Raw genomic sequence first — 20,754 nt, forward strand, 5'->3', positions numbered from 1 at the left:
ACACTTACTAGCTGTGTGACCCTGGGCAAGACACTAAATCCCAATTATCCCACCAAAAAGCAAACAAACAAACAAAGACAAAGGGTATGGACATTTTAGCCATTTTACTTGCATAATTCCAAGTTGTTTTCCAAAATGGTTGTAACATTTCATAGTTCCACCAACGATGTGTAAGTATACTTGTCATTCCATAACCCCTTCCACATTGACTACTGTGATTTTTTTTTTCATTTTCGCCGATTTGCAGGCTATGAGGTGAAATTTCAGGGTTATTTTGATTTGCATTTCTCTTATTATTAGTGATTTAGAACATTCTTTCATGTGGTTGTTAATACTTTGCAAGTCTCTTCGGAACTTTTTCATGTCCTTTGACCACTTATCTATTAAAGAATAGCTATTCACATTATATGTATTTATTAATTTTTAAATTATCTCAGACACCAAGTACTTATCAAAAGAAATATGATACAAAGATTTTTTGCCATTTAACTACTTTTCTTCATATACTAGGTGCATTAATGTTGTCCACGAAGAAGCTTTTCAAATTCATATAGTCAGCGTTATCTATCTTTTGTAATCGTTTCTGTCCTTTATTGTTAGGAATACGTCTCTTACCCATAGCTGTGAAAGTCATGATTTGCTTCAAATTTGTTTATAGTATGACCTTAAATAATAAAGTCAAGTATCAATTTAGAATACATTGTGGAATATGGTGTAAGGTGGATCTAAGTTTAATTTCTGTCAGTCTTCCCAGTAGTTTTAATCAAATAAGCAGGGTTTTCTCCCTATGTAATTTAGTTTCATTTCATCAAACACTGGGTTGTTGAGTTCTACTGGTTTCTAATTCCCCCTTGTCTGGTCTGGTCTACTGATCTATCTCTTTTGTGTTTTTAACCAATAACAAATGGTTTTGTTGACTGCTTCTTTGTAATATAGTTTAAGGTCTGGAAGTGTTATTCTCCCTTTATTCCTACCTCTTTTCATCATGCCTTTTGATATTCAGATATTTTGTTTCTCTAAATTTTGTTATAATTTTATCAAGTTCTATAAAATACCTGCTTGGTAATTTGGTATAGCATTAAAAGTGTAAATTAATTTTGGTAGTATTGTTATTTTTATCATAATTGCAAGGCCTAGGCATGAGCACTGACCATTCCTCCAGCTATTTAGGATTTGAGTTAAGGAGCACTTTGTAACTGAATCTATACATGTCTTTCGTGTCCTTTAGAAGATCTACCAAGAGATATTTTATGTATAGTTATTTGGAATGGAATTTCCCTTTCTATTATTGCTCTTTGTGTTTTATTATTATTCTATAGGAATACTGTTGATTTTTGAGGATTTATTTTGTAGCCTGACACTTTACTGCAGATATTAACTACTCATTAAGTATCTTTTCTGATTCCCTGGGATTTTCCAAGTATACTATCTTATCTGCAAACAGGGATAATTTTATCTCCTCTTTACCTAGCTTTATTCTCTTAATTCCTTTATCTTATCTTAGTGCTATTGCTAGCATTTCCAGAACTACATCAAATAATAGTGAGGAGAGTAGGTATCCTCTTATATTAATTGCAAAAGGTTCTAGTGCATCATCACTGCATATGATGTCTGCTTTTGGTTTTAGATAGATGCTTTTTATATTTAAAAAGATTCCTCTATGCCTATACTTTGTAAGATTTTTAGTGTAAAAAAGTATTGTACTTTGTCAAAGGCTTTTTCTGCATTTATCAAGATAACCATGTGGTCTGGATGTTTTAGTTTTTAATATGATTAAGTTGATTATTTTTCTAATGTTGAAACATCTTCTTCCCTGGAATAAATCCAACTTGGTCACAATCAATGATTTCTTAATTATATTACTGCAGTCTGTTTAACAAAGGCATCTAGGTGGCACAATGGATAGAATAGCTGGCCTCAGGTCAGAAAGATTCCTCTTCATGAGTTCAAATCTGGCCTCAGACATTTACTAGCTGTATGATTCCGGGCAAGTCATTTAACCCTATTTGCCTCAGTTTCCTCATTGGTAAAATGAGCTGGAGAAGAAAATGGCAAACCACTCCAGTAGCTCTGACAAGAAAACCCCAAATGAGATCACAAAGTCAAACATGACTGAAAAAAAAAAAGGACTGAACAACAATACATCAGGCGGTAGCCAGGTGGCTCAGTGGATAGAGCACTAGGCTTGGAGTCTAGAAGACCTGAGTTCAAAGCTGGCCTCAGATACTTCCCAATCTGTTTGAATAATTTGTGAAGTATGGGTATTAAATGTCTGCTAAACGTTTGATAGAATTGTCCTGTGGATGCAAGACCAGGGGTTTTATTCTTCGGTAGTTCCTTTACAACTTCTGAGATTAGGTTATTTAAGACTTCTATCTGGTTTTCTGATAGTTTGAGTATTTTGTATTTTCAATGGTATTCTGTTATTTCTTTTGTATTCTCAGTTTTATTAACATTCAACTGTGTATAATGTTTTGATTATTGTCTTTATTTTTTTCTAGTTTTACTATGATTTCACCTTATTCATTTGCTTTTATTTGATTTTCTGCTTTCTTCTCTTTTTTCATTTTTCAATACTAAAAAAAAAATTTTATTAATTAATTTTTAGTTTTCAACATTCACTTCCACAAGATTTTGAGTCCCAAATTTTCTCCCCCATCTCTCCACTCCTCCTACCCTAAGACAGTGTGCATTCTGAATACCCCTTCCCCCAATCTGCCCTCCCTTCTATCATCACCCCCCCTTCTCTTAATCCCCTTCCTCTTCTATTTTCTATAGGGCAAGGTTTCTATAGCCCATTGCCTGTACATCTTATTTCCCAGTTGCATGTAAAAACAATTTTTAACATTTGTTTTCAAAACTTTAAGTTCCAAATTCTCTCCCTTCCTCCCTCCCCACCTACCCTCACTGAAGAGACAAGCAATTCAATATAGGTTATCACTTGTAGTCATGCAAAACATTTTCATAACAGTCATGCTATGAAAGACTAACTATAATTCCCTCCATCCTATCCTGTTCTCCTATTTATTCTATTTTCTTCTTTGACCCTATATCTCCTCAAAAGTGTTACTTTCTGATTACCCCTTCCCTAAATCTGCCTTCCCTTCTATCATCTCCCACTCTCTTATCCCTTTTCCCTGTATATTCCTGTAGGGTAAGATAGATTTCCAAACTCAACTGAGAGTGTATGTGATTCCCTCCTTGAGCCAAATCCCAAAAGAGTAAGATTCACTCATTCCTTCTCACCTCCCCCCTCTCCCCCTCCACTATAAAAGCTTTTTCTTGCCTCTTTTATGTGAGATAATTTACTCCATTCTACCTCTGCCTTTCTCCTTCTCCCAGTACAATCCTTGCTTGCCCCTTAATTTTATTCTCGGGTATCACCCATTCATCTTCAATCACCCTGTGCCCTCTATCTATCTATACACATAAATTTTTTCCCCTCTGACTACTCTAATATTGACAAAGGTCTCATGAGTTACAAACGTCATCTTTCCATGTAGGAATGTAAACAGTTCAACATTAATAAGTCCCTTGTGATTTCTCTTTCCTGTTTACCTCTTCATGCTTCTCTTGAGTCTTGTATTTGGAAGTCAAATTTTCTACTCAGCTCTGGTCTTTTCATCAAGAATGCTTGAAGGGGCAGCTAGGTGGCACAGTGGATAGAGCACCAGCCCTGAAGTCAGGAGGACCTGAGTTCAAATCCAGCTGCAGACCAAACACTTGATACTTACTAGCTATGTGACCCTGGGCAAGTCACTTAACCCCAACTGCCTTAAAAAAAAAAGTTTGAAAGTCCTCTATTTCACTGAATATCCATTTTTTTCCCTTGAAGGATTATACTCAGTTTTGCTGGGTAGGTGATTCTTGGTTGTAATTCTATCTCCTTTGCCCTCTAGAATGTCATATTTCAAGCCCTCTGAACCCTTCATGTAAAAGCTGCTAAATCTTTGTATTGTCCTGATTGTGTTTCCATAATACTTGAATTGCTTCTTTCTGGCTGCTTGTAATATTTTCTCCTTGACCTGGGAACTCTGGAATTTGGCTACAATATTCCTAGGAGTTTTCCTTTGGGAATCTCTTTCAGGGGGAAGGTGGGTGGATTCTTTCAATTTCTAAATTCTGGTTCTAAATATCAGGGCAGTTTTCCTTGATAATTTCTTGAAAGATGATGTCTAGGCTCTTTTTTTGATCATGGCTTTCAGATAGTCCAATAATTTTTAAGTTCTCTCTCATGGATCTATTTTTCAGGTCAGTTGTTTTTCCAACGAGATATTTCACATTGTCTTCTATTTTTTCATTCTTTTGGATTTGTTTTACAGTGTCTTGATTTCTCATAAAGTCACTAGCTTCCAATTGCTCTATTCTAATTTTTAAGGAAGTATTTTCTTCAGTAAGCTTTTGGACTTCCTTTTCCAGTTGGCCAATTTTGCTTTTTAGGGCATTCTTCTCCTCATTGGCTTTTTGGACCTCTTTTGCCATTTGGGTTAAGCTATTTTTTTAAGGTGTTATCTTCTTCAGTATTTTTTTGGGTCTCCTTTAGTAAGCTGTTGACTTGTTTTTCATGATTTTCTTGCATCGCTCTCATTTCTCTTCCCCCAGTTTTTCCTCTACTTCCTCTTACTTGCTTCTCAAAATCCCTCTTGAGCTCTTCCAAGGCTTGCGACTGATTCATATTTTTCTTGGAGGCTTTGGATATAGGAGCTTTGACTTTGTTGTCTTCTTCTAGTTGTATGCTTTGATCTTCTTTGTCACCAAAGTAAGATAATATAGTCTGACTCTTTTTGCACTGCTTGCTCATGATTCCAGCCAATTATTTGAGTTTTAAACTCTTTGTTAGGGCAGGAGTCTGTTTCCAATGTGGAGAATTTACTGTCCCAAGCTTCTGGGGGTTTTGTGCAGCTGTTTCCAGAGACTTGTAGAGATTTGTAAATTTTCAGTTCTTCCAAGGTGGTATGATAAGGGGCAAGGTGTTTACTCCTTTCCTGGCCTGTGCTCTGGTCTATTAGTGACCACAAACACTCTTTTCTGTCCTGGAACTGTGAGGAGGGTTTGCTCTACACAGCCACTACAAGCTCCACCATGCCAGCGCTCCTTGCCCCAGGATTGCCACCCAGACCCAAGCACGGGCAAAGCAAGAGATTCCAGCCTCAGCACTGGCAAAGAGATCCCTACAATCTCCCTACGATCAGCCACTCGATTCCCCCTCAGTCTATGGGCCGGAAGCTCAGGAGGCAGCCCCTGCCCTGGGCCATGCTCAGGGAATGGAGCTGAGACCACCTGGTTCCCTCAGTACCACAGAAAGAGATTTTTCCCACTGACCTTCTAAGTTGTCTTTGGCGTTCATAGGTTGAGAAGTCTGGAAACCGCCACAGCTGGCCACGATTCAGTCCTCTGAGGCCTGTTCCAGATTTACTGGGGCCTGCATGCCCATGCCACACTGCACTCCTCTACCAGACTGGTGAGATATACCTTTCTAATCAACCATTCAGGTTGTCTTGGGGCTGGAAATTTGCTTCACTCTGTCTTTGTGTGGGTTCTGCTGCTTTAGAATTTGTTTAGAGCCATTTTTATAGGTATTTGGAGGGGTCTGGGGGAGAGCTCAAGCAAGTCACTGCTTTCACTCCGCCATTTTGGTTCCGCCCCTTCCAATAATTTTTAAATTATCTTTCCTGGATCTATTTTCCAGGTCAGTTGTTCTTCCAGTGTGATATTTCACATTGTCTATTTGTTCATTCTTTTGGTTTTATTTTATAATTTCTTGATTTCTCATAAAGTCATTAGCTTCCATTTGCTCCATTCTAATTTTTAAGGAATTATTTTCTTCAGTGAGCTTTTGGATCTCCTTTTCCATTTGGCCAATTCTGCTTTTTAAGGAATTCTTCTCCTCATTGGCTTTTTGGACCTCTTTTACCATTTGGGTTAGTCTATCTTTTCAGGTGTTATTTTCTTCAGTATGTTTTTGGGTCTCCTTTAGCAAGCTGTTAACTTGTTTTTCATGATTTTCTTGCATCACTCTAATTTCTCTTCCTAGTTTTTCCTCTACTTCTCTTGCTTGCTTCTCAAAATCCTTTTTGAGCTCTTCCATGGCCTGAGACCAATTCATATTTTTCTTGGAGGTTTGGATGTAGGAGCTTTGACTTAGTTGTCTTCTTCTAGTTGTATGTTTCATTATTCTTTGTCACCAAAGTAAGATTCTATAGTCTGAGTATTTTTCTTCTGTTTGTTCATGTTCCCAGCCAATTACTTGACTTTTAAACCATTTGTTAAGGTAGGGCTCTGTTTTCAGTGTGGAGGGTGTACTGTCCCAAGCTTTGGGGATTTTGTGCAACTGTTTTCAGATATATTTCTAGAGACTTGTAAATTTTCAGTTCTTCCAAAGTGGTATGATCAAAGGAGAGGTGTTTACTCCTTTCCTGGCCTGTGCTCTGGTTTATGATTGACCAGAAGCACTCTTTTCTGCCTTGGAAATGTGAAGAGGATTCTCTCTTCATAGCCACTACAAGCTCCACCACGCCATTGCTCCTCACCCTAGGATTGCCACCCAGAATTGTGACCCAAATCCAAGCTTGGATAAAGCAAGAGAATCCTGCCTCAGCGCCAGCAAAGAGATCCCTGTAATCCCCCTCTTCTCAGCCACCTGATACCCCCTCTGTCTGCGGTCCATGAACTCCAGAAGCAGCCACCACCGCAGCTACCTCGGGGCTGCGCCAGGGCTGGCACCAGAGTGTGTTCCTCTCTCACTGAAGTCCAATAGACCTCTCTTAATGACCTTCTAAGTTGTCTTTGGTGATTGTGGGTTGAGAAGTTTGGAAACCACCACACCTACCCATGATTCAGTCCCCTGAGGACTGCTCTACTAGGGTCCCATCTTTGCTGGCACAGCCCACATTAAATTGTGCTCCTCTACCAGCCTGGTGCAACATACCTTTCCTATCGACCCTCCAGGTTGTCTTGGGCTGGAAATATTTTTCCCTTTCTTTTTGTGAGTTGTGCTGCTCTAGAATTTTGTTTAGAGTCATTTTTTACAGGTATTTGGAGGGGTTTGGGGGAAAGCTAAAGTGAGTCACTGCTTTTACTCTGCCCCTTAGTATGTTTTTTAAGGTATTACTTTCTTCAGTATTTTTTTGTGCCTCCTTTAGCAAGATGTTGACTCTTTTTTCATTATTTTCTTGCATCATTCTCATTTCTTTTCCCAATTTTTCTTCTACCTCCCATTTGACTTTTTCAAATCCATTTTGAGCTCTTCCAGGAATTCTTTTTTCAGCCTGAGAACAATTCGCATTTTTTCTCTGAGGTTTCAGATGTTCTGACTTTGTCGTCTTCTTCTGAGTTTGTGTTTTGATCTTCCCTGTCACCACAGTAACTTTCTATGGTTCTTTTTTTGTTGTGTGCTCATTTTCTCAGCCTTTTTCTTGACTTTTATCTCTATTTTAAAGTGGGGCTCTGCTCCTGGGGTGGAGGGGACACTGTCCCAAGCTTTGAGGCTTTTTTGCTTGTTTTTTGCTTACCACCCACTTCATCTTTATTTTTTTCCTCACATTGTAATATAAATTTATTTATTTTTAGTTTGCAACATTTACTTCCACAAGATTTCGAGTTCCAAATTTTCACCCCATCTCACCCCTACCCCCTACCCCAAGATGGCATGCATTCTGAAAATTTGGCATCGCCATTTGTGTGCCCTCCCCCCCCCTTTTTTTTTGGCAAGGCAATTGGGGTTAAGTGACTAGCCTAGAGTCACACAGCTAGTGAATATCATGTGTCTGAGGCCACATTTGAACTCAGGTCCTCCTGACTCCAGGGCCAGTGCTCTCTCCACTGCACCACCTAGCTGCCCCTGCTTTGAGTTTTTTGCTGCTGCTCTCAGCACTAGTTCAGGGGGAGCGAGGGTGGGGAGGGGTTGTCTGTAAGTTTTCAGGTCTTCGAAGGTGGCTTGATCTAAGGAGAGATGTGGTCACTGCTTTCCTAGACTCTGGTATGGTATGTGAGCAACTGCAAGCACTCTTTCCCACCCTAGAACTGTGACGAGGGTCCCCACTCCCTTAGAGCTGCAAGCTCTGGTGTGCTGGTGCTCCTCCCTGCCCTGGGACTGCAATTCAGGCCTGTGACCCAGATCCCTATATGGGCAATGCAACACAGTTCCGCATCCAGTGCCAGCAAAAGGACCCCTGTAATCCCCTTCTGACCAGTTGTTTGATTCCCTTACCATCTATGATCTGAGAACTCCAGAGGCCACTGCTACCACTGCTGATTCAGTTGCCCCCGAGGCCTGCTGCTGGCGTGCTAGGAGGAGGCCTGTGCTGGCAGAACCTGCACTGGACTATACTCCATTCTCACCCTGGTGGGACAGACCTTCCTTCCGACCCTCTAAGTTGTCTTCGGCTGGAAAATTGTTTCACTCCCTCCCTCTGTGAGTTCTGCTGCTCCAGAATTTGTCTTGAGGCAAAATTATTTTAAGTTGTTTGGAGGGGAATTTGGGAGCGCTCAAGTGATTCCCTACATTTTCTCCATCATCTTGGCTCCACCCTCCACTCCCTCACTCCTTCTTGCTTGTTTGTTTTCAGCTAGGCAACAGGGTTAAGTGACTTACCTAGGGTCACATAGCCAGTAAGTGTCAAGTGTCTGAGACCAAATTTGAACTCAGGTCCTCCTGACTCTAGAGCCAATACTCTATCCACTGTGTCATCTAGCTGCTCCACACCAACTCTTTCTTACTACCTAACTAGCACACATCCTTTGTCATTTCATATATTTCATGGATGATACTCCATCAGTTGAGAACTGATGTGGAATCATGAAGAGCTGGGTTCAAAAAAAAAATCACTTCATTTCTCAGAGCCCCTCAGACAACTCTCTAAGACTAGAAATTACAGAATTATTGTGCTAGTAGAGGGCGTTTCCACACCAGGGATTCCCTACAACAATGAAATCATAGGTTTGATCCCTCTAACTTCCCACTCCCCCATTCCATGTCTTATGTGTAAATAATTATCAGAAATATGCTACAGACTGTATAGGTAGACCAAGCATCTCTTTATTGCTCCATGGACCATCCACAACTTTGATTCTTTAGAGATTATGATGACCACCTCCCAATTCCAGACATTTTCACTGGCTTTCCCTCATGTCTGGAATGCTCATCTTCCTCATCACCACCTCCAGGATTTCCTGACTTGAAGTCCCAGCTAAAGCCCCACCTTTTCTTCTTCTTGTTCTTGTTCTTCTTTTTTTTTTTTGAGGCAATCATGGTTAAGTGACTTGCCCAGGGCCATGCAGCTAATAAATGGCTGAGGTTATATTTGAACTCAGGTCTCCCTGACACCAGGGCTAGTGTTCTACCCACTGTGCTAAGTAGCTATCCCTAAGTCCCACCTTCTTTAAAAAGCTTTTGGCAGTGCTCCCATACCTGAGTGCCCTGCCTTTGAGATTATATTAGCTCCAACTTAGTCTGTCTGTATCTTATTTGCACATAGTGGTTTGTATATTGTCTCTCCCATCAGACTATGAGCTCCTTGCAATCAGGGACTGTCTTTTTTTTGTATTCCTAGTGCTTAGTACAGTACTTGAAACACAGTACATGCTTAATAAATCTTTGTTGACTTGACTTCTAAGATTCACAAATATACAGAAGCACTGGAAAAAAACACTGGCATCAAAAAGATGTTTTCTGTGGTCATAGAGCAGCTTACTTAAAAAGCACTGTATAATTTCTTAAATATAATCTAATTCTTCTCTCCCTCATATTCCCTTCAATAGCAAGGGGGTAGAATGGATAGAGCCTTGGACCCTGAGTCTGGATCCAAATCTGGCCTCAGATACTTACTAGCAGTGTGACCCTGGGCAAGTGACTTAAGCTGTTTGCCTCAATTTCTTTATCTGTAAAATGAGGTTAATAATCTTACCTTCCAGAGTTCTAAGTACAAAATGAGATCATATTTGTAAAATGCTCTGCAAACCTTAAAGTGCTAAGTAAATGCTAGCTATTATTATCATTATTTCTGGGTCCTGTTTTGTTCTAGTTTTAACTATATTTTTTCCTACGCCCATTAAGTTCTTGCCATATATCTCCAGCAGATTCAATATCTTTGTGCTGGCTGTCTCCCATGTTGTGATGTACTCCCTCCTCATTTACTTCCTTTAAGACTCAGGCCAAGTGCTATCTTATATAGAAAGTCTTTCCTGATACCCCTAGTAATTAGTTTACTCTCCCTTCTTGAAATTATATTGTATTTACTTATCTGTGACTATGTTGTACCCTTCCAGTAAAATATAGGCTCCTGCAGGGCAAGAAGTACATTCTGTTTTATCTTTATAGACCTACACTATTACAGTGCCTTAAGACTAGCAGAACTTTCCTACCTCCACATAAACAGCCTTCTCACCCTTGAAAATGCTTCCTCCCTTGGAGTTACTCCCTTTAATTGGTAAGCTCACAGAGTCCAGGCCATCCACATGCACTTCTTTCTAGGCTCAACTCTTGGCTCTCTGAACATTTCCACCCACCCCCTACACCTTTACAAGCGCCCCTCCCCTCTACTTCCTCTGCCCCTCCTGCTCCTTGTTAGTGATATCTTTCCCCTTTAGACTGTAAGCGTCTTGAGAGCAGGTATTGCCTTTCTTTGCAATGTATATGTACCCTACACTTAACACAGTTCTTGGCACATAATAAGTACTTAGTAAATACTCTATCCATCCTTCTATCTATAATAAATAGTAGACTGAATTAAGTGGAAAGGAAAAGATGAGTGGAAGCATAAATTCAAGGGTAGTTTCTGGCTTGTATTTCACTGTTATTGTGTTATCTACAAATAGGTGTACAAATTCTAGTCTGTGAAGCTCCCAAACTCAATAACATGAATAAGGCTGAGCTTCTTCAGAGTTTAATCTTTACAATGCGATTCATTATTATTTTGGATACATTACAAATTCCCAGTTCAAACTTTGCCAAATGTAACAATGAAAATACCTGCCAAAGTCAAAAGTAAATTTTAGAGTATTCAACATTTTGGTTTATCCAAGTCACCACTCTCTTTTATTAATACAACTAATCCAAAGCTGCTAACACATTGTTGGCACATGGTCTCTATGTTATTAATGTCCAAAGGACATTTTTTTAAAAAAATTCCTTAATACTAAAATCTTGCTTAATTGTAGTAGCTCACCTTTTCAGGTGTCTGCCCAGGAGATGAACTGTCCAAGTCCTCATGCACACGATCCAAAAGCCAGAGGAGAAATTCCAGGGCATCATGCTGTGAATTACCTTGGAACTGAGAGCCATACTTAGAAACTGTGTTCTAAAAAAAAAAAAAAAAAAAAAAAAAAGGACCAAAATCATCCACTAGTACTGAAATATATTAAGAATTGAGCACAGCCAGGAGGCTCCTCATATCTCTAACTAAAAAAACAAAAACGAACAAAAAATATCATCATGTTTGGGAAGGCAACAAGGATTAAGTGAAAGAAGGAATCATTTTTTTCCAGTATGTAGGCTAAGCAAATGACTCAATATAGTACTGGGGTTCCTATCTACCTAAAGCCCACAATGGTGTTTAAAAGAAAAATAAGACAGATAATAGATACGATGACTCCTGGAAATCAATTAATGCTTAAAAATTTGCATATAAAAACATGAACTTATATTATGTACATTTTTAGTTGTATATTAAATTTAACATGATAGTCTCAAAACTATCCTGCTAGACTATGTTCCCTACAGAATTTCCTTCTGCTTTATTTCTTTAAAAAATCATTTATGCCATTTCCAAAAATGTATTTCTCATTCTTTGTCTTGAGTCCACTACCTCTCTGTCCAAAAGTTGGTAAGCATGCTGCATCATCAGGACTCTGGAAACATGATTTAACATTTCATTGATCAAAGATAACTTTATTCAAAATGACTAAAATATTGAAAGTAACAATATTTCCAACTAAGGAACTTATACTATCCTTTCACAACTCAAAAGGGAATTCTTTATACATCTCAGAATCTTTCCATTAAGACAGTTAAGGGCTTAGACTGGCATCCATCCATTTCTGAGGACCTTTCAAACATGAAAGGTTTCAACAACGTTTCAATAATGAAAAAAAAAACAACCTCAGAATCAAGTGGAATCTCTGCGATTTTTAGTGCATGAGCAACAAACGAGAAAAGACTTATAATAAAGCCAGTATTTAAATCTGGTAATCATTTTAATGCAATTAGACACTCTGGTTTCAATTCCCAGTTGTATCACTACATATGACTTGTGTAACCTTGGGCAAGTGATTTAATAACCTGTCTGAACCCCAGTCTGATCATTTGTAAAACGAGGGATGTAGACTAGATGACCTCTAACACTTCCCCAGTTGTAACCTATAATCCCATGATCTTTCTTCCAAAGAACTGGAACTAATTTAATGACAGTTGTAATCCATAAAATACTTCAGCTCTTTGATTTCTATGTACTTCTTTCACACTCTCCTGCTCACCACCTCACACTAAGTCCATCCTTTGTGAGGCAGGATATTTTCAGAAGGTTGAGCAAATTACCAAAACATTTCCTGTTGGACCATGAACCTAAGCATGAGTGTGGGTGAATGGCTCTAAGAAAAATTAATTAGCATGTCCTTCAAGAGCAGTAAAAGGATCTTAGGTGACAACCCTGTTCACTGTGGAATGGACTAAAAATACAGCCTCAATTATCTAAATTATGTCATATTTCCTTCCTTTAAGACCATCTTTCACTCTCAAGTACTCTAGTGTGGAGGTATCATCTTATCAATGTGAATGCTTCTACCAATGATACAGATTTCGACCCATGCTCCTCCTATGCAATTTTTTCATATCCTCCTACAAGCTCACCACAGCAGATCTACCCTATGTACTAGGGACCTATCTCACTTTTTCCTGAAAGCATGAGGATGTTAGTTTAGTGGAAGACATGAGCTATTAGCTATCCTTTTGTTATCAGAACATCCCAATTCCCACACATCAATCAACATTTATTAAGTACCTACTATGTTCTAGCCAATCAATAAACATTTATTAAGCACTTACTGTGTGTCAGGCACTGTGCTAAGTGCTGGTGATACAAAATAAGGCAAAAGACAACCCCTGTCCTCAAAGGATCTCACAATCTAACCAGGGAAACAACACAAAAACAAATTTATACAAACAAGCTATATACAGGATAAAGAAGAAATAATTAATAGAGGAAAGGGACTAGAATTAAGAGGGTTTGGGAATGGCTTCCTATAGAAGACAGGACATTAGCTGAGATTTAAAGGAAGCTATGGAAGCCAGTAGGTGGAGATGAGGATGGAGAGCATTCCAGGCATGAGGGGCAGCCAAAGAAAATGCCCACAGTGTGCTACAGAAAAGAAAAACAAATAGTGAATAAGAAATCAGTAAGTACCTTTATCCAGGTTTACAAAAGGTGATACCCTGAATCCTGCAATCACTAAAGTGGGGGGAGGGATACAGGAGAATAGAGAGAAGGGACAGGCAGAGGAACCAGGGCAAGGCAGGTGCTAAGCTGGTAAGCCTATGCTTTCACACACTCAGACTGATCAGTCACCTTCCTCTTCCCTTCTCTTTCCTCCTCCTCACCCCTGCCAGGGGTCAGAGGATCTAAGTGCTCCCCAGATCAGTCTTCATGCCCTGGAAGCACTGAAAATTTGCAGTTTCTGAACAGTACAATCCCTGATGGCCTAAAGGACCTCAGTATTCTGTAGATATCTGAAGACACAGATGAGACTGAGATCTCCTAACACTTCTTGCACAGGATGCAACAGTGGAAAGAAAGAGTATATAATATAGAAAAACCACCATCCCATCCATGTGTACAGAAGTGGTTAGAGCCTGGCCCAGAAAAAAAAAGTGCCAATTCAGGAAGTTCAGCTAGAAATATGAATAAACAGAAGAATACACTGGCAATAAAGAAATTTATGGTTCCAGAGATGTTCAGGACACAATCCTAGAGGAAGACAGCAACTCCATAGTAGCTATGGACAGAGCTTCAGATAGAGGTCTACTAAAATTCATGAAAGAAATGAAAGCAGTGATATACAAAGGGTATTATATATTAAAAGAAAGACCTAGAGAAAGGAAATGGGAGGAAAATAAATACAAAAAGTATAAAATCTTACCCAAGTAACAGACTGTATGAAAAATAAAATGGACCAAAGAGAAATAAATGATGCCATGTGACCAGAATATTATAACAAAATCTAAAGATAAAAAAAAAAAGGAAATGCAAGGTATTTCCTCTTTAAAGCAGCTAATTATAAAATAGGTCAAGAATAGATCATCTAAAAATCATCAGACTTCAAGAGTGAAAAGTCACCTAGATACCATATTTTAGGAAATCATAAATGAAAACTGCCTACACCTATTTAAAACAGAGGACAAAGAGAAAATAAAGAGAATCCACTGGACATCTAATGAAAGAAAACTTAAAATGAAAATTCCTAGGAATGTTATAGCCAAAACTCAGAACTTCCAGGCTAAAGTAAAAATGTTGTGAGTGGCATAAAAAAAAAGAAAGCAAGTACCAAGGAACCATAGTCAGGATTATATAAAACTTGACAGTTACTACTATAAAAGAGAAGAGGATTTAGAATATAATATTCCAAAAGACAAAAGATGAAGTTTTTTTTAATATAAACTTATTTATTTTTAGTTTTCAATATTTACTTCCACAAGATTTTGAGTTTCAAATTTTTACCCCATCACACCCCTCCCCCATCCCAAGATGGTATGCATTCTGAATATCCCTTCCCCTAGTCTGTTCTCTCTTCTATCTCTCCCCCCCTTTTCTTATCCCCTTCCCTTTCTATTTTCCTGTAGGGCAGGATAGACTTCTGTACACCATTTCCTGTATTTCTTATTTCCTAGTAGTATGTGGAAACTTTTTTTAAACATGTTTTTAAAACTTTAGGTTTCAAATTTTCTCCCTTCCTCCCTCCCCACCCACCCTCATTGAAAAGGCAAGCAACTCAATATAGGTTATACATGTGCAGTTATGCAAAACACTTCCATAGTAGACATGTTGTGAAAAACTAATTCTATTTCCCTTAATCCTATCCTGCCCTCCCATTTATTCTATTCTTTCTTTTGACCCTGTCCCTCCTCAGAAGTATTTCCTTCTGATTACCCCTTTCCCAATCTGCCCTCCTCTCTATCATCCCCCTGCTCTCTTGTCCCCTTCTCCCCCTATTTTCCTGTAGGGTAAGACAGATTTCCATACCCAATTGAATGTGCATGTTATCCCCTCCTTAAGCCAAATCCTATGAGAATAATTCACTCATTCCCTCTCACCTTCCCCCATTTCCCCTCCACTGTAAGAGACTTTACCTTTTTGGGTTTTTTTGTGAGATAATTTACCCCATTCTACCTCTCCCTTTCTTCTTCTCCAAGTATAATCCTCTCTCATCCCTTAATTTTATTCTCCAGATATGACCCCTTCATCTTCAACTCACCCTATGCCCTCTATCTATCTATACAAACATATAATCTTTTTCCTCCAACTACCTTAATACTGACAAAAGTCTCATGAGTTATAAATATCGTTTTTCCATGCAGGAATGTAAACAGTCCATAAGTCTCTTATGATTTCTCTTTCCTGTTTACCTCTTCATCGTTCCACTTGAGTCTTGTATTTGAAAGTCAAATTTTCTATTCAGCTCTGGTCTTTTCATCAAGAATGCTTGAAAGTCCTCTATTTCACTGAATGACCATTTTTCCCCTGAAGGATTATACTCAGTTTTGCTGGGTAGGTGATTCTTGGTTGTAATCCTATCTCCTTTGCCCTCCGGAATATTATATTCCGTGCCCTGCGGTCCTTTAATGTAGAAGCTGCTAAATCTTCTCTTCTCCTGATTATGTTTCCACAGTACTTGAATTGTTTCTTTCTGGCAGCTTGTAATATTTCCTCCTTGACCTGGGAACTCTGGAATTTGGCTATATTCCTAGGAGTTTTCCTTTGGGGATCTCTTTCAGGAGGAGATCTGTGGATTCTTTCAATTTCTATTTTGCCCTCTGGTTCTAATATATCAGGGCAGTTTTCCTTGATAATTTCTTGAAAGATGATGTCTAGGCTCTTTTTTTGATCATGGCTTTCAGATAGTCCAATAATTTTTAAATTCTCTCTCCTGGATCTATTTTCCAGGTCAGTTGTTTTTCCAATGAAATATTTCACATGATTTTCTAATTTTTCATTCTTTTGGATTTGTTTTACAGTGTCTTGATTTCTCATAAAGTCACTAGCTTCCAATTGCTCTATTCTAATTTTTAAGGAAGTATTTTCTTCAGTAAGCTTTTGGACTTCCTTTTCCATTTGGCCAATTTTCTTTTTAGGGCATTTTCTCCTCATTGGCTTTTTGGACCTCTTTTGCCATTTGGGTTAGGCTATTTTTTAAGGTGTTATTTTCTTCAGTATTTTTTGGGTCTCCTTTAGCAAGCTGTTGACTTTTTTTCATGATTTTCTTGCATCACTCATTTCTCTTCCAGTTTTTCCTCTACTTCCTTACTTGCTTCTCAAAATCCCTTTTGAGCTCTTCCAAGGCCTGGGACTGATTCATATTTTTCTTGGAGGCTTTGGATGTAGGAGCTTTGACTTTGTTGTCTTCTTCTGGTTGTATGTTTTGATCTTCTTTGTCACCAAAGTAAGATAATATAGTCTGACTCTTTTTGCACTGCTTGCTCATGATCCCAGCCAATTATTTGAATTTTAAACTCTTTGTTAAGGTAAAAGTCTGCTTCCAATGTAGAGAATGTACTGTCCCAAGCTTCAGGGGTTTGTGCAGCTGATTTCAGAGATACTTGTAGGGACCCATAAATTTTCAGTTCTTCCAAGGTGGTATGATAAGGGGCGAGGTGTTTACTCCTTTCCTGGCCTGTGACCACAAGTACTCCTTTCTGCCTTGTAACTGTAAGGAGGGGTTCCTCTCTACCGCCACTACAAGCTCTACCGCGCCAGTGCTCCTCCTCACCCCCGGATTGCCACCCAGAACTGTGACCCAGATCCAAGCACAGGCAAAGCAAGAGATCCCTGCAATCCCTCTCTGATCAGCCACTGGATTCCCCCTCAGTTTATGGGCTGGAAGCTCAGGAAGCAGCTGCCCCCCCAGGGCCATGCTCTTGGGGAATGGAGCTGAGACCCTTCGTTCCTCTCTCAGCACTGCAGAAACAGACTTTTCCCACTGACCTTCTAAGTTGTCTTTGGCATTCGTGGATTAAGCAGTCTGAAAACCACCACAGCTGTCCGCAATTCAGTCCTCTGTGGCCTGCTCCAGGTTCGTTGCGGCCTGCGCGCCCATGTGCGCTGAGCTCCTCTACCAGCCTGGCGCAATATACTTTTCTGATTGATCATCCAGGTTGTTTTGGGCTGGAAATTAGTTTCACTCTGTCTTTTTGTGGCTTTTGTTGCTTTAGAATTTGTTTAGAGCCATTTTTTATGAGTATTTGGAGGGGTTTGGGGGACAGCTCAAGGAAATCACTGCTTTCACTCCACCATCTTGGCTCTGCCTCCCCAAAAGATAAAGTTTTATAACTTATCTGGCAAATCAAATATAATACTAAAGGGGGGAAGTGGATTTTTTAATGAAATAGGTTTACCAAGCATTCCTGATGAAAATACCAGAGCTGAGCAGGAATTCTGAAAAGTAAACAGAAGAATCAAGAGAAACTAAAAAGGTAAATTGGAACAACTGGAAGAGGTTATTCCATGAGGATGTTATTTCCCTTCAGAAATAAGAGTAACCTCAGAAGCCCAGTATATTGTCATTCAGTCATTTTTCAGCTGTCTCTAAGTCTTTATGACCCCACTTGGGGTATTCTTGACAAAGATACTGAAGTGGTTTGCCATTTCCTTCTCCAGCTTATTTTACAGACAGGGAACTGAGGCACATAGGGTTAAGTGACTTGCCCAGGCTCACACAGCTGGCAAATGTCTGAGGATGAATCTGAACTCAGGAAGATGAGTCTTTCTGACTTTTGGCCTGGCGCTTTATCCACTGCACTACTTCAAGAGTCACAGAGCGTGCTGAATACAACAAACAGCAAGTGATGGTGGTTTGGTTTTGCCTTGATGATCTTAAATAAAGAAAAGGAAGAAAGGAAGAGGAAGGGAGTAGAACCTTTCAGGATGCCATTAGGAGACACCCTGTTTTCCAGAGCTACAGGCCAACAAGCAAGCTGCACCTTGAGCTTGGCATAACAACAATCCTTTGTGCTCACCCTCTGGATGAACTAAGCCATAGCAAAATCCCAGAATTGTTTCAAACCAGCACCAGGTATTATTTGAGTTCAGATAAGTACTTGCAGTACCATGTTCTGGTCATGAGGCCCTACTATGAATCAAACTTGTCTCACTGTTGCTGTTACCCCTCACAGTCATGACTACAGCTCACTATGTAGCCATTGGTTTACGTACCGAGATTTGCCCACACTAAAGTGGGTCCCCCACTAAAGGCAGTGGGGGTAGAGAGGAGCCGGCACATGTGTCTAGTTTCCCTCTTTGCTTGCAATCTATTTCTATCACTATAGAAAATAAACTTCTATCTTAGTCTCTGCACAGATGCTCTTGCTGGCTCTGTCTGTTTAGCTCCAGCCTTGACAGGCCAAGAGGTTTGATCTAGTTGACAAACATAATATTTCACACAATCAAGGTACATCAGTAAAAGACTAGACAAACATGAACCTCACTTTCACCTGAACTGGGTAAAGGAGAGTTAAACACAAACATACACAGAGAGTTTTGTGCAGGAAAAAAAAACCCATAAAAGTCAATAAGGAAACAGATGAAAATGAGGAGAAAGAGTTAGAGGGTTGGTATGATGAGAGATTAGTCATATGCTAAACAAGAACCAATTTTGAAGGGTGGATAATGAAGGGAGAGGTTAAAATGAAAGAAAGAATGGGTAAAAATGTGTAATTGAAATCTAGGCAAGAAGAAGAGAAATGAGTCTGTAAAGCAGAAGTAGAATGCCTTTAAGTGCTGAACACACACACATACACATGCACACCCAAACACTTATTCATTCATTTTCTCTCTCTCTCTCCCCCTTCCTCCTTCTCTGTATTATTCTTCTTTGTAAAGAAAGGATGAGTAAAGAAATGAAGAAATGTAAGAGGATAGAAGGATACACAGAATTAACAATAAGTACCATAAAGGTAAATGGGATGAATTCACCTGTAAAATGAAAAATGATTGCAGAACCAGGTCTCATTATAAAGCAGTAATCATCAAAATGATTTGGTTCTGGTCAAAAATATAAAAGTTGATCAGTGGAACAGATTAGAAACACAATATACAGAAACAAATGAACATAACAGTTTCATTGAATCCGAAGACCCTCAACTACTAGAGTAAGGGATAACTATTTGACAAAAACTGCTGGGAAAACTGGAAAGCAGCCTGGTAGAAATCAGAATTAAAACAACATCTCATACCATATACAAAGATAACCTCCAAATACATACATGATTTAAGGTCACATCTTAGAAACAAATTAGAGGAACAAGAAAAAAAAATACTTTTCAGGTCTAAGATAGAAAAAGAGTTCGTGACCAAAGGACAGAATGGATAAGAAAAGATAAAATGGGAAAATTTAGTCACATAAAATTTAGGAGACTTTACACAAACAAAAGGAAAACAGTTAAAATTAAAGGGAAACTGTTATCTCAGGGGGAAAATCTTTGCATCAAAGAGCTGATAAAAGTCTAATATGCAAAATATCAGGAACTGACTCAAATAGATAAAAAAGCCATTCCCCGATAAATAGTCAAAGAATAAGAACAGGAATATTTCAAGGGAAAAAAATCCAAGCACTCAACAATTATATGGAAAAAACAGCTAATCAGTAATAATGAAAGTAATATAAATTAAAGTAACTCTCAAGGTCTACTTCACACGCATATGATTAGCAAAGTTGACAAAAAGGAATGTAACAAGTACTGAAGTGGTTACAGAAAAATAAGCACATTAATGCATTGTGAATGGGTATATCTATACTGGAAAGTAATTTGGAACTATGACCAAAAAAGGCATTACACTATAACTAATTTTTTAACCCAGCAATATCATTACTAGGCCTGTTTCCAAAAAGATCAAGGAAAGAAAAAAAGGATCCATACAGACAAAAATATTTGTAAACACTTCCTTTTTTTGTGGTAGCAAAAGAACTGGAAACTCAGAGATACCCATCAATAGGAGAATGGATGAATAAAATGATATATAAATGTAATGGACTATTATTGTGATTTAAGAAGTGATGAAGGATACAGGTTCAGGGAAATATAGGAAAACTTATATGAATTGATGCATAGGGAAGTAATAACAATTTATAAAATAGCATCAACAATGTAAAGAAAAATAACTTTGAAAGACCTTAGCACTCTGATCAATGAAATGACCAATTATGACTCTGATAGAGCAATGGTGACGCATGCTACCCACCCCCTGATGGAGAGGTAATAAACTCAAGATACAGAATGAGGCATATGTTTTTAAATATGGCCAATGTGTGGATTTGTTTTGTTTGACTATGCATATTTGTCACAAGAGTTTGTTTTTTTCCATTGGGGAGGGATGAAAAGCAAGGATTAGGGTTTTCCTTTGCCTTAAAAAGAGAGAGAGAACATAAAGAAGGCTGGAAGGAATCACAGACCTGCAGGGCATCTATTAAAGTTACATGTTGAATGTTATGTACTTAAAGCAGAAAGCAAGCTATACACAATTTTACATACACAATTTCACAATTTTATGTCCA

General features: G+C 38.8%; 1 protein-coding gene across 2 annotated transcripts in view; it reads right to left on the reverse strand.

Moving 5' to 3' along the window:
- USP43 (ubiquitin specific peptidase 43) overlaps positions 1 to 20,754 on the reverse strand; it is a 119,219-nt gene that overhangs the window by 85,528 nt on the left and 12,937 nt on the right. For both annotated transcript variants that reach the window (XM_020966742.1, XM_020966741.1), the window contains exon 2: positions 11,166 to 11,297. In XM_020966742.1, coding sequence (XP_020822401.1) covers positions 11,166 to 11,297 — 132 coding nt within the window. The remainder of the gene's footprint in view (positions 1 to 11,165; positions 11,298 to 20,754) is intronic.

This window comes from Phascolarctos cinereus, unplaced genomic scaffold (genome assembly GCF_003287225.1).
Source record: "Phascolarctos cinereus isolate Bilbo 61053 unplaced genomic scaffold, phaCin_HiC Scaffold_5;HRSCAF=322, whole genome shotgun sequence".
Lineage (NCBI taxonomy): Eukaryota > Metazoa > Chordata > Mammalia > Diprotodontia > Phascolarctidae > Phascolarctos > Phascolarctos cinereus.